Source organism: Xenopus laevis, chromosome 8L, assembly GCF_017654675.1.
Source record: "Xenopus laevis strain J_2021 chromosome 8L, Xenopus_laevis_v10.1, whole genome shotgun sequence".
Taxonomy (NCBI): Eukaryota; Metazoa; Chordata; class Amphibia; order Anura; family Pipidae; genus Xenopus; species Xenopus laevis.
Genome location: NC_054385.1, coordinates 25257627 through 25272597, shown reverse-complemented (window position 1 = coordinate 25272597; position 14971 = coordinate 25257627). Strand labels below are relative to the sequence as shown.

At 42.7% G+C, this 14971-nt stretch overlaps 1 protein-coding gene across 6 annotated transcripts in view; it reads right to left on the bottom strand.

Moving 5' to 3' along the window:
• The window catches only part of nup62.L (nucleoporin 62kDa L homeolog), a 41508-nt gene that overhangs the window by 16198 nt on the left and 10339 nt on the right, over positions 1–14971 (bottom strand). For 4 of the 6 annotated variants that reach the window (XM_018228791.2, NM_001090870.1, XM_041571982.1 and 1 more), the window contains exons 3-5: positions 14385–14686; positions 13509–13646; positions 6511–6651 (exon numbers count right to left, since the gene is read on the bottom strand). In XM_018228791.2, the coding sequence (XP_018084280.1) occupies positions 6511–6651; positions 13509–13646; positions 14385–14686 (581 nt within the window). The remainder of the gene's footprint in view (positions 1–6510; positions 6652–13508; positions 13647–14384; positions 14687–14971) is intronic. The other 2 variants (XM_041571984.1, XM_041571985.1) reach the window with 1 other exon arrangement.

Sequence of the window (14971 nt, the reverse complement as noted above, 5' to 3'; positions counted from 1 at the left end):
GCTTCTGACGAATATCTGTTCCACACCTTCCGGAATCACAGCAGTCTGCCCCCTATCGGTTGCCTGGATGCCGGAGGGGATGCCCCGGCAGCCTGAGGCTGTTTTTTCACCTGGGGACTTGTTGCTTTTCCACAACGGTCGACCCTTGTTGTTTGTCTTTGAGCGGAAGTGAGAGCGTTGGGGAGAGTTATGTCGTCTTGTGAACCGTACACCCTGGATTAATAAAGCATTAAAGAGATATTTATATGATCCCCTTATATATTTATACATAGACTTGCCTTACTTGTCTTGCCGAAGAAATGGATCTGCTTTTGTTTTGAGGAAGAAACGTGCACTTTCCCCCTGTGGCCTGCAAGATGATCTTTTCTAGTTCCTCGCCAAGACGTTGACCCTTGAAGGGTAGCGAAGTCAGAGACTTTTTAGAACAGAGGTTGGCTGTCCAGTTCTTTAGCCATAGTGTTCTGCGGGCTGCCACTGTTAGGGCTGACGTACGGGCAGTTATTTGCACAGTATCTAAGGTGGCATCACACAAGTATGCTGAAGCTTCCGCAATGGATTATATCGTTGACATGAGGTCCGCTCTGAGTACTCCTTATATATCCTTGATCAGGGATTCAGACCATGCCTGTATGGCTCTGGCTACCCAGGCCGAAGCTAATGCTGGGCGAAGGGTCGATCCAGCAAACGAGAACATTGCTCGCAGGAATCCCTCGAGCTGTCACTTGGATCCTTGAAGGCTGCTGCGTCTGCGACTGACTATACCGTTGAATTGTGTTGTCTCTTGAACAGACTCGCGGATGAAGACTGCTGCTCCGCAAGATGTGCGATTTTTAGTACCTCCGTTACTCCCATAATCTCGTCGGGTCGTGTTCATCCTCATTTTCGTCTTCGGCTCCTGAGGACAAGTCAGATGGGGGAAGTTGGCTAGGGCTCTGCCCAAATTGTCCGCAATGGACGGAAGGCTCTGTATTTAGGCTAGTGATAGCGAGAGCTGGATCGCACATAACGGGGCTGGTGGATCTGTAGAGGTGCCAGCTACTCCTTCTTGAGCCGTGTTATCTTGGGACGGGTTCCCCGAGGGGAGCGTAGTGCGAGGGTTACGCCCTTGGGTGGGTGTAAGTCAATGCCCCTTAGTACAAGCCCTGCATATTGGCTATCCCTGACCCCTGGAATTTTTGAGTGGCAGTTTTTGCAAGTGGACTAAGTTACCTGCACTACTGCTGTGGCTGCTCTTCACCTTGCCCTGGTGAAAAGTCCCACTGCCTTACCTTCTGCCATGTTTGTGTTCTGTTGCAGTGTCTGAGAGACCTGCTGAGGGATGTGTGGCCTGAGGGAGAACGTGCAGGAGAGATGTTCTCTTGTCCAACCTGGGAGATGGGTTTCCTTATTTTTCCCACCGAGCTAGGCTCTTTCCCCCTGAGCATGTGCAGGAAGGGTGGCTAAGGAGGTGCCTGCTTTCCACGGCGGCGCAGGAAGAAGATAATGGCAGGTGCCTCCTCCTATACTGGGAGCACTGGTTAAAATGGCGCCTGGAACACATCGCAAGTGTTTAGCCGTCTCTGGGAGCTCCCCCGTCCTCCTTCCAAAGGGGGAACTCTGCGGTATGGAGGGGACAGTGGGTGACATGGCAGCTTTTTCTAGGAAGAGAGCGACACTGGGCCTGTGTGAGTGCGCCAAGCTATACTCACATGTCCTGTGCACCGGTAGGACCCTCTGTAAACGCTATGGCTGGGGGGCAGGAAATATCCAATGGTCAGTATAGCCGAAGAGGCTTTGTTAGGACCCGGTGACTGTCCCTAGAGGGGGGTAATACTCTGTAGGGTGCAGGTAGTGCTGGTCCTGGGTACCCCATCTTCTGTCCTTGTATCATCTTGTCTCAGGGGGACAAGAGTTGTCCCTCCTCCTAGTAAATAGGATACTTAAAAACTGAGGGATTATGGCAGTGTGGGGTTAAAGGGCAACTATCGCGAAAATCAAATTTTCCCAGTGGATAGATAGGATGAAAATAATAATATTCTCAAATATATTAATTTAACAGAAATTCTTACTTTTTGAAAGGCATCCAATAATATTACAGTGAGTTAGAATGCTTTCTCTGAGAGCCAGTTCAAGCAATTGCTGAATGGGAGTGGCTATACCCCCACTGTGATGTCACGTAGCAACTAGCAAAGTCCCGCCCTCTTCATGCTGAATTCAAACTTCTACACACCAACTGCATTCTCTGGAATCTCATTCTGAGAAAAGCAAGGTTGTTATTCTTTTATAGTGTGAAAATTTTGATTTTATTGGCAGAATGAGGTTTTTGCATTCTCCCAAATCAAAGGCAGGACAGAGCTTGGTAAATATTGTACAGATAAAAAACCCAGGGTATTATGCACCTCACCTCACATTTTGCACATGTCTCTGTAGGTCAATAACAACCAGCCAGCAATTCAGTTTAAACAGGCTACTTACTAAAAGATCCAAAATATATGGGTAATTTAACTGGTACAAATTAGCACCTTTGTTTGAAATCACCTATTTCTGTCTATAAATGTATGTGTGTGACAGTGTGTTTCTGTATGATTTAGTCTCCCAGTAATATTGTGTATAAATCTGTGTCTTTGTGTGTCCCCATTTTTTTTTGTGGTGCCAATGTGTTTTAGAGGAACAGCAATATCAAAATATGACGTAATCCTAGCAAGAGTCTGGAGTGCTACTTGTGGAAGAGGAGACAGCCCATTAGTACTGCCTGTATCCCTTCAGTGCTGCCTGAGGCTCTGCGCTCAGTTTCTGGAAGCTTGGTTTTCCCGCCTTACCATGCCAGCCTATGGGCTCCTGGGGATCTATCCTCTACATGAGGTCCATGCCTCTCACTGAAGCTTTCTGAACGTACTCCTCCTGCTGGGGCTGGGATGGTTACTACTATCGCTCTCACACTAACCCCAGCCACTCCTATCTCTCTCACACTCACCCCTGCCATGCTTACCTTCTACTCACACTAACCCCAGCCACTCCTATCTCTCTCACACTCACCTCTGCCACTACTATCTCACTGACACTCACCCCAGCCACTCCTCTCTCAAACTCACCCCAGCCACTCCTATCTCTCTCACACTCACCCCTGCCATGCTTACCTTCTACTCTCACACTAACCCCAGCCACTCCTATCTCTCTCACACTAACCTCTGCCACTCCTATCTCTCTCACACTCACCCCTGCCATAATAAAAAGTTTTAATAAAAAGTTGCCACTTCAAGCATTTACACCAACATCTCTAAAAAAGATGTGTATACAACTTTTAAGCGTCTTCCATACTGAAATTGACCTAAGCGTAAAATTACTAGCGAATCTTCACTAGGCACAACTGAACGCTAACAAATCTTCACTATGAAATGCTAGCACTGAAGTATCGTTGTCAGGGTTCGGCGCCCAGGACGCAACTTCAAATTTTAGTGAATTAGTGTAGTGGTAACAAATTGACATACACTGCCTGATTAATGTTTGGTAAAAGTGGCAAATAAGTAAGTCATCACAAGAAAACATCATATTTTTAGAAAATGCACATTCTGCCAAATCTAAAATGGGTAAATGTATCTTTGTATGGCAAAGCAGCAATACGACCCTAAACTTTTTGTTTTTTTTTATATAATTTCTGAAAATCACAAAGTTTGCATTTTACCCCATTATATACCCCACATTTGTAACTTACCAGCATAATGCATCCTAATTTTGAACACCATGGGTCTACTGAATAGTTTGATGCCTTTATGCATAGATTTACCAAACCATGTGGCATACAGAGACCCCCAAAATCAAATAGTACATATGAATTTTTACATATGACACTGACTGTTACAATATAAGCACCCGGCACGTGTATTACCCTAGAAAACCATATATTTTCCAAAAATACAAATTCAGACTAATCTAAAACAGGTAAATATGTCTTTCTACCGCAAACTACCAAACTGCAAAGTTATGCTAAACATAATGCCTTTTATTAAATTTCTGAAAATCATCACAAAGCTTGCATTTTACCCCACATTTCATAACGTATCAGCATAGGGGCTGAACTACACGGTGCAACGTCTTCAGATCTGATGCTCTAAGAGGAAGCGCATGCAACAAGACAGGTGCGCCGAATATAATGTAGTAATCGAAATATCGCACCTACAAACTGCATGCATCCAACACGAGTGTCGGATGCAAACGCCACACATTGCATCTTCATTCGACAGTCATTGGATGCATGCAGTTTGTAGGTGCAATATTTCTGTATATTATATTCAGTGCATCCATCTTGTCGCATGCCCTCTAAGCGTGTTGGATCTGAAGATGTTGTGCCGTGCAGTTCAGTCTTAAAGCATCCTAAATATGAACGCCAAGGGTATACGGAATACGTTGATGCCCAATATGCATAGGTTTACTAAACCATGTGGCACACAGAAACCCCCAAATGGATATATAGTAGACAAAATTTACATGAGCAAAATGAAGTAACAAAGAACAGTGGTAAATTAGATAAAATCACAAAATCAATAAAATCCAATAAAACCACAAAAGCAATGCTTTTTTTTCCCCCTTGACTTTTTTTAGCATGGCCAAATATGTTTTACGCAAATAAACAAGCGAACAACACCTATCCAGAGCTGAAAATGCAATGAAATAGCTTAACATGCAATATTAAAATATGCACCAAAATCACCAAAAATTGCAAAATAATCACAAGGGCAATAAAAAAAAATTTTAGGCAAAAAAACACAACAAAAAAAACAAAACAAATGATGCAATAAGAAGAAAAAAAAAGCCACAAAACAGTGTATGTGCATATGCGTGTGTACAATTCTCAAAATTACGTGTTATGTGTGTGTGCAAGTGTGTGACCCCCCCCCCCCCGATCCCCAAAAATTTATGTGTGTGGAAGTGTGAATGTAAGTGTGTATCCCTGTAATAAGTGTGTTTGTGTGTAAGTGTAAGACTCACCTGGAAAACCCATGACAGACGTCTTCAGTGAAGATCCATTGACTGGGTGGTGCTGCGGGTATAGGAAGTGCAGGCAGCAGCAGGACACGTAGAATTCACGTGCCTGCTGCTACCTTGGGGCTCCTGAGCGATTGCACCACAGGGGCCACTCAATACCCTGCTTTGCTTGTTGCCTAGCGGCAGGGGAATGAGCAGGGAGCAGTCCCCCCTTCTGCAGCCAGCCACTCTGCAGCCCGCCTCCCCCCTGCAGCCAGCAACCTCCCCCCCCCTGCAGCAATCACCCCTCCTGCAGCCAGCCCCCCTGCAGTCAGTCTCTGTACTTTTGTAACTTTTAAAGCTCCATTTCACACAAACTGCTCTCCTTCTGCAGCCCCCCCCCTACCAGAAAGTAATGTGGCAAGAAATGTAGACTTCGTAACAAGCTCCTTCTCTCCCCTGACTTATCCCCCTCCACCCCCCCCCCCTGCAGCCAGCATTGTAGTTTTTACAAGTCCGGGTCTCCGTTACATGAAGACTTTTGCTCTCTGTCTGAAACTTCCCCCTCCCTCCCAGAAACGAGGCATAAGGAAAGGTGGACTTGCTATCAGTGTCTGAATCCCAGCCGCACGTTAGTCTGTATTTGACACTGTATTTGACACTGAGACGCGCGAGTAACGAATGTGCTGCTCCAGTTTCATTTTTTGCTTATGTAACATTTGTGCTTCTCACTGTCACATACAGACTAATGTGCGGCTGGGATTCAGACACTGACAGCAAGTCCACCTTTATTTCCTTATGCCTCGTTTCTGGGAGGGAGGGGGAGTTTCAAACGGAGAGCAAAAGTCTTCATGTAACAGAGACCGGACTTGTAAAAACTACGATGCTGGCTGGCTACAGGGGGCAATCTGGCTCAGTAGAAAAAAGAATAAATCAGCAGGGCATGAAAAACTGAGTCTTTAAAGCCATTGAGCAATGGATCTTGGCTTCACACAGTTAAGGATTGACAGCTCTGACAGCCAATGAGAGAAAGGACAGAGCTGTTATGCAGAGAAACCCGACTCCGACCGGCAGAGCTAGCCAGAGGCAGGTAGGAGAGAAGCAGCTGGCATGCATTCACTATAATGACAGATATTTTAAAAACTGTACATTTTTTTTAATACATCATATTTAGACTTTTGAATAACCATGTATTGATTGTTTTTACCAATATTTAATTTCGCGGAGTCTCGGACACACCCCCTCTAAATTAGGGGGTGTGTCCTGCCTCCTAGAGGGTGGAGCTTAACCACAAGAGTCCCTGTGTCCCCGTGAGACGACAGAGAAAACAAATAATGGGAAACAGTCCCTTCTATATCACTCACAAATAACATAAGGCACAGCTTCTGTGTCTTGCATTTTAACCTAGCAGCTTACAAGAACTAGTGAGTCACATATTAACTCTGTATTGGTTACTTATACTAGAAAGAACTACAGAAGAACCTCAGTTTTACATACTCTGTTTTTAGGTTTTCCTGCATTTTACACCATTTTTTCCGGGCCCCCTTAAAAACTAAAATGGATACTTACATGACAGTCCACTTGCTACTGTTGACACAACAGATGGCACAGTTGAAGTTGCCACAGAGGAGAAGAGAGAGGGCCCAGATGTTCCCAGAAGGGAAGAAAGGGAAGGTGTGTTTGTTGTGGTGGATCCCGTGGATGTCACAGCTGCATTAATGCAAATATAAAAGTCTTCTGTAAAATCTCTTATATAAAAGCCAGATTTTTTTTTTTACAGAAATAATCATTGTAAGGTGCCCTTTTAATGTCCTAGAATATGCCTTACGGTTTTGGTCTTCAGCTGAAACAGGACATTATTGAATTAGAGAGGGTACAGAGAAGGGCAACTAAGCTAGTAAAAGTTATAAAGTATTAGCTATGAGTAAAGACGACCAAATTGGGGTTGTTCACACTGGAGAAGAGGTGCTTAATGAGGCGATACGATTACTATGTAGTCAGTCCTTCCAGCTGACACAAAGTCATCCATTCCGTTTAGAAGAGAGGTTCTGTCTACATACACTGCCTTGCAAAAGTATTTACCCCCTTGGCTGTTTACCTATTTTGTTACATTCCAACCTGTAATTTAAATGTTTCTTAATCTTATTTTATGTGATGCATCTGCACAAAATAGTCTAAGATGGTAAAGTGAAATGCGAAAAAATAAAAAACTGAAAATTGGCATGTGCATATGTATTCACCCCCTTTGCCGTGAAGCCCCTAAAAAATCCTGCTGCAACCAATTACCTTCAAAAGTCACAATTAGTGAAATGAAGTCCACCTGTCCACATAAACGCACCTTTTCTGTTTTCTGACATGGTACCACAACAAACCTGCCAAGAGAGGGCCGCCCTCCAAAACTCACAGACAGGGCAAGGAGGGAATTTATCAGAGAGACAGCACAGAGACCAAAGGTAACCCTGAAGGAGTTGCAGAGTTCCACAGCAGAGATTGGAGTATCCATAGGACCACAATAAGCTGGGCTTTATGGAAGAGTGGCCAGAAAAAAGCCATTACTTAAAGTTAAAAATAAGAAGGCACGTTTTGAGTTTGCCAAAGGCATGTGGGCAACTGCCCAAATGTATGAAAGAAGATGCTCTGGTGAGACTAAAATTGAACTTTTCGGCCACCAAGAAAAATGCTATGTCTGGCACAAACTCAACACATCCCATCACGCCAAAAACACCATTGCCACAGTGAAACATGGTGATGGCAGCATCATGCTGTGGGGATGTTTTTCAGCAGTAGGGACTGGGAAACTGGTCTAAGTCGAGGGAAAGATGGATGGTGCTAAATACAGGGATATTCTTTAGCAAAACCTGTGTCAGTCTGCCTGTGATTTAATATTGGGACTGAGGTTCACCTTACAGCAGGACAATGACCTAAAGCATACTGCTAAAGCAACACTCAAGTGGTATAAGGGGAAACATTTAAATGTGTTGGAAAGGCCTAGTCTAAGTCCAGATCTCAATCCAATTGAGAATTTGTGGTCAGACTTGAAGATTGCTGGCGAAAACCAGCTGGAGCAGTTTTGCCTTAAGGAATGGGCAAAAATCCCGGTGGCAAGATATGGCAAGCTCATAGAGACTTATCCAAAGCAACTTGCAGCTGTAATTGCCGCAAAAGGTGCCTCTACAAAGTACTGACTTTAGGGGGGGGGGGTGAAATGTTATGTACACTGAAGATTTCTGTTATTTTGTCCTATTTGTTGTTTGCTTAAAAAAAAAAAAAAAAAAAAAAAAACATCTTCAAAGTTGAAGTAAATTAAATGGTGCAAACTCTCAAACTATCATTTTAATTCCAGGTTGTGAGGCAACAAAACATGGAAAATGCCAAGGGAAGTGAAGACTTTTGCAAGGCACTGTATTCGGAAGGGTTTTTTTTTTTTACAGTGAGAGCTGTGAAGATGTGGAATTCTCTCTTTGAATCGGTTGTACTGGCTGATACATTAGAAAGCTTTAAAGTAGAACTAAACTCTAAAGTTAAAAAAAAACCCCTACCCTACACAGACCCCCCCTCCCCCAGCACTACCCCGGGCAAATGCTCCTGTCTTTACATACCCCTCTGTGCAGATTCTGTCCAGCTGACTTCACGGACCCCATCTTCAGCCACTTCAGTAATCTTTGGAATGACACTTGGCACTTCAGCAATTTTCTAGAGTTTCGGGCATGCACAGTTGTCGCTACACAGAAAATTGCTCCAACTGCGCATGTGCCGCTACGCCAGTCTCATTCTGAAGATAAGAAGATGGCGGCCGTGAACTCAACTGGACAGAATCTGCACAGAGGGGTAAGTAAAGACTATGGGGCATTTGCCCAGGGTAGAAGCTAGGCTGGTGGGAGGAGGGGTCTATGTAGGGTAGGAGAGGTTTTTTTAACATTAGGGTTTAGTTCTCCTTTAAGAAGGGGTTGGATGGCTTTTTAGCAAGCAAGGGAATACAGAATACAAGATAGCTCGTAATTGGTTGAACTTGATGGACATGTCTTTTTTTCAACCTAACTTACTATGTTACAATGTACTAAACCCCTTCTGCAAACGCTCATGTCTGCTCAGACCTGCTCTCCACATTTAGCAATATAGGTCAGCATGCAGAAAATACCCAGAAAGAAGCACATTCTGACCACATGTGGAATAGTCACAGTAATAGAGCAGGACGGGGGCAGTGGCTCTAATACGGGTGGTGGGGGGAGTGCAAGGAAGGAAAGGCAGGTTTTAGTTAAAGGGGATTCAATTATTAGAAAGGTGGATAGGGTAATCTGTCGCAAGGCCCCTACATGCCGAACAGTCTGCTGCTTGCCTGGTGCTAGGGTTCGGCATGTGGTGGAACGAGTTGACAGATTATTGGGAGGGGCTGGGGAAGACCCAGCGGTCTTGGTACACATAGGTACCAATGACAAAGTTAGAGGAGGTGGTGAAGTCCTCAAAAATGATTTTAAAAAACTAGGTTCAAAGCTGAGGGCGAGGACTTCCAAGGTAATTTTCTCAGAGATATTACCTGAGCCACGAGCAACGCTAAGGAGACAGCGGGAGCGTAGGGAGATTAATGCGTGGCTATAAGATTGGTGTAGGGAGGAGGGTTTTGGGTTTTTGGAGAACTGGGCTGATTTTTCAGTCGGCTACAGGCTCTTTGCTAGGGATGGGCTGCACCTCAATGATGATGGGGCAGCTGTTTTGGGAGAGAAGATGGCTAGAGGGTTGGAGGAGATTTTAAACTAGGTGTGGGGGGGGGGAGGGTTCAGTAAAAGATTCAGTGGTAGACAGGTTAGATGAGATAGTGGGCAAAGAAAGGGAAAATGGGGGAGGAGATTTGGCTAGGGATACTGTTAAGGATAGGGAGGACATGTCATATGTTCAATATGGTGCCAGTATTAAATGTATGTTTACAAATGCAAGAAGTCTGACTGGTAAAATGGGAGAGCTGGAGCTGCTGGTGATGGAAGGAAAATATGATGTGATTGGTGTGACCGAAACATGGCTGAATGAGTCGCATGACTGGGCAGTAAATATCAGTGGCTATACTTTGTTTCGGAGGCAATAGAAAAGGAGGAGGGGTATGTCTGTATGTTAGGCAGGATTTAAAAGCTCATATAAAGGAGGAGGTTGTGTTAGAAAATGAGGGGCCAGAAGTCGTATGGGTGGAGTTCTTCACCAATTGTAAAGAATCCAGCAAATTAATTGTAGGAGTATGCTATAGACCCCCTAATGTAAGTGAGGAGGAAGAGACAAAGCTCCTAATGCAAATAGAAAAGGCTGCTAGTTTAGGTAAAGTAATGATAATGGGGGATTTTAATTACCCAGATATTGACTGGAGCAACGGTACTGCTAGATCAGTTAATGGGAACAAGTTTATAAACTTATTGCACGACAATTTTTTAGCACAGGTTGTTGAGGAGCCTACCAGAAAAAATGCTATTCTTGATTTAGTGATCTCAAATGACCCAGAACTTATAGCAAATGTGCAAGTCATTGAACCCCTGGGTAATAGTGACCATAATGTTATATCTTTTAATGTCTGGTGCAAAAAACAAAAATATACTGGGGCAACAAAAACCATGAATTTTGCCAAAGCTAGTTTTAGTGCCTTGAGGGCTGCCCTACAGAGCATTGATTGGGGCATTAGGTTTTCAGCTAAAAACACAGAACAGAAATGGTTGTCCTTTAAAATGATATTAAATCATTACTGTTCTCAATTTATTCCCTTAAGGACTAAACGTAGAAGCTCTAAGAATCATCCTGTGTGGCTTAATACAGAGGTAAAGATGTTAATGGGAAAGAAGAGAAAGGCATTTAAAAACTACAAATCTGTAGGGACAGAAGCTGCATTTAATGAATATAAACACTGTAATAAATGTTGTAAATCAGCAATCCGGAAGGCTAAGAAGAGAAATGAAGAGTTAATTGCGGTGGAGGTGAAAACTAACCCTAAAAAGTTTTTTAAATATATTAATAGTAAAAAGATGCAGGTTGAGAGTGTTGCTCCATTAAATAATGGTACCAGTATGGTTGTAACAGATACAGATAAGGCAAATGTGTTAAATCAGTTCTTTTCTTCAGTGTATACAATAGAGGAGTCTGGGTTCACAGGCTCACTTAATAACTGCACGAATGGTTCAGCTCAATCTAGTCAGTGGCGGACTCAGGATATGATTCAAAAAGCTTTAATACAAATTAATGTAAACAAGGCTCCAGGGCCTGATGGCATACACCCCCGGGTTCTAAGAGAGCTTAGTTCAGTTTTAGACCAGCCCTTATTTCTGATTTTCTCAGATTCACTGTCATCTGGTATGGTGCCTATGGATTGGAGAAAAGCTGATGTTATTCCAATATTTAAAAAGGGATTACGATCTCAGCCTGGCAATTATAGGCCAGTAAACTTGACATCTGTGGTGGGCAAATTATTTGAAGGCTTGTTATGGGATCACATTCAAAATTTTGTCCTAATGAATGGCATTATGAGCAACAATCAGCATGGCTTTATGAAGGATAGGTCATGTCAGACGAATTTGATTGCATTTTATGATGTGGTAAGTAAGATTCTGGATAGTGGGGGGGGCAGTAGATGTGATCTATTTGGATTTTGCCAAAGCGTTTGATACTGTGCCCCACAAACGACTGCTTTCTAAACTAAGGTCTGTTGGGCTTAATGAAGTCGTTTGCACATGGATAGGAAACTGGCTACAGGATCGGGTACAGAGGGTGGTTGTTAATGGGACATTCTCTACTTGGAGTAAGGTTCTTAGTGGGGTCCCCCAGGGCTCAGTATTGGGTCCACTTTTATTTAACTTGTTCATTAATGACTTAGGGGAGGGTGTTGTAAGTAATGTATCAGTGTTTGCAGATGACACAAAATTATCCAGCCCAATTAATTCCATCCAGGATGTGGCATCCTTGCAACAGGATCTTGACAAACTGGCAATCTGGGCAGCTAAGTGGCAAATGAGATTCAATGTTGATAAATGTAAAGTCATGCACCTGGGATGTAAAAATATCCAAGCCACTTATACCCTTAATGGGACTGCACTAGGCAAATCCATTATGGAAAAGGACCATGGAGTCCTTGTAGATGATAAACTTGGCTGTAGCAAGCAATGCCAGTCAGCAGCATCAAGGGCAAATAAGGTCTTGAGCTGTATTAAAAGGGGCATAGAGTCACGGGAGGAGGGGGTCATTCTTCCACTGTATAGAGCACTTGTAAGGCCCCATCTAGAATATGCCGTACAGTTTTGGTCTCCATCACTCAAACAGGACATTATTGTATTAGAGAGGGTACAGAGAAGGGCAACTAAGCTGGTAAAAGGTATTGAAAATCTTAGCTATGAGGAAAGACTGGCCAAATTGGGGATGTTCAGGCTGGAGAAGAGGCGCTTAAGGGGTGATATGACGACTATGTATAAATATATAAGGGGATCATATAACAATCTCTCTAATGCTTTATTTACCAGTAGGTCTTTCCAGCTGACACGAGGTCACCCATTCCGATTAGAAGAAAAGAGGTTCCGCCTAAATATTCGGAAGGGGTTTTTTACAGTGAGAGCTGTGAAGATGTGGAATTCTCTCCCTGAATCAGTTGTACAGGCTGATACATTAGATAGCTTTAAGAAGGGGTTGGATGGCTTTTTAGCAAGTAAGGGAATACAGGGTTATGGGAAATAGCTCATAGTCCAAGTTGATCCAGGGACTAGTCCGATTGCCATTTTGGAGTCAGGAAGGAATTTTTCCCCCTCTAAGGCAAATTGGAGAGGCTTCAGATGGGTTTTTTGCCTTCCTCTGGATCAACTGGCAGATAGGTAGTTAATAAACAAAAAAAAAAAAAAAAAAAGGTTGAACTCGATGGACAAGTGTCTTTTTTCAACCTTACTTACTATGTTACTATGTTACTGCCCCTAAATATAAGCTTAAATGTTAAAGAAAAGTCTCTGTGCATTTCCCTGCTTTAAATGTGAAATTATGGTTGAGGGTCAAAAGAAATTTGAATCTCAGTCTAATACCATATTGCTGTGGCTAGACTAATTACGTTGGAATTATATTTTGTGCACTGTGCTGTGCTATCTGTGGGGGAGTGGCTGGGAGCAGACATGAGGGAATTTCAGAAAATATAATATAAAAGCACACTGGGTTTAGAACTCTATATATATCGTAATTATCTTTATTATTGCTAGTTGTATCATGCTCCCACTGTTTTAAGTCAATTTTTCTTAATATGTACACAGCACTTTAGAAATCAATATAGACCTTTGTATCACATATTATTGGGGTGGGTATTGAGGTGGGATGTGGAAATGAAGGTATTTTTTGACTTTGGGTCTTTTTTATACAACAAGCGCAGTTTACAATTGCAAATAAATGTAAAAAAAAAAATTGCTCAGAATTAAGTTTTTTTTCTGTAACTATATCAGGAAAAAGACATATATACACATACAAACATAGGAACCAATGCTCAAAATAACAGTTGTACAATTTCAGTTAAAAAAAAAATATGAAGACAGAGCTAAAAAGTCAGTGTTTGTGAAAATGCAAGCAATGGTTACCTGCTGATGTGTCTGCTGGTTTGCCAAAGTTCAGGCTAAGTCCTGTTGTGGGTGCTACTGGCTGTGCGGCAGCTGGAGTAGAGGCAGTGGAAAGAACAGAACTTGATGACAGCAAACCAAAGTTCAAAGCAGGGGCTGCTGTTGACAAAAACATATAGGGAGAATGAAGAAAATTAGGAAGTACAGTGTATAGATGGGTAAAGGAGAACTAAAGCTCAACTAAAGAAGTAGGCTAAAAATGTTGAACATTATGTTTTGGGATTCTGTACCAACTCAAGGAAACCACAGCCCTTTTCACAGGGAAGATCTGTGCCTTCAAAGATGCCCCGGTAGCTCCACAACTTCTTTTATGCTGATTTATTGCACATCCTCTGGGCTGTGGTCAGTTACTGAGCTTAAGGACTGATGGACAATATACATAGAATATAAATGTCCCAATATACAGTAAGTCTGATCAGTAATTAATACAATTACTAGATGGCAGTACAGAAACAAGGGTAACTAGCATCAGAATAATCAGCCCTGTAGCATTATCTTAAATTACAGGCCAACCTCATTTTCTGCTTGATAATTTGCAACAACCCCTAAGCTTAGCTTCTCAACAGCAGCTCAGAGCATGTGAGCTGGACTGGAAAGTGTCTGCGACACTTGCATGCTAAGTTGTTGACCCCCTGTGACAAGTTTGACGTCCTGGATCATTACTGCTACCGAGAAGCTGATGCATTAAGTTCAGTATATAAAATATGGCATTTTTTGTCATATCATTGTTAGGGTTTAGTTCTCCTTTAAGAGAAAGGGGTGACTATAAAATAAGTAAACTAATGTATCTACAACCCACGCTCAATGTGTAATAATAAGAATAAAAAAAGTTCTCACCTTGTGGTTGGGTCCCAAAGCTAAAGGTACTGGTAGGCTGGGAGGTGGTAGCAGTCGGAGCTGCAGCTGTTGAAACTGCTGACTGCAAGGTGATCCCGGTAGAAGCTGCGGGTTGTGCAAAGACATTGGTAGACGTAGACCCAACTCCACCAGCAAAAGAGAAACCCCCAACGCTGGTGGCGGATGGCTGAGTCTGCGTTGTTGCAGCTCCAAATGAGAAACCTCCCATGGGTTGGGATGTCTGAGTGGTGCCACCGGCAGGCTGATTTCCTACTCCTGAATTCAACTTGGATGTGTTTGCCCTGTAGAAAAAAAAAAAAAAAACAACCCTTTAACAGAATCAAATTAATAGATAGGAAGTATTTCATAGATCTGACATTGTTAGACTGTTAAGACATCATGAAAGCTAAGAAAAGATGCTACAGTGTGAAAAGAATCTGCCTGCATACGCTCGGATTTGTTTTATATGAAAATTAATTATATTTAAAGGGCATGTAAAGGCAAAAAAATGAAACCCCAATATCTCAAATATATTTTAATTAAAAACGTGTACAGTTTTTATAAGAAACCTGACTGTAAGCAGTGAA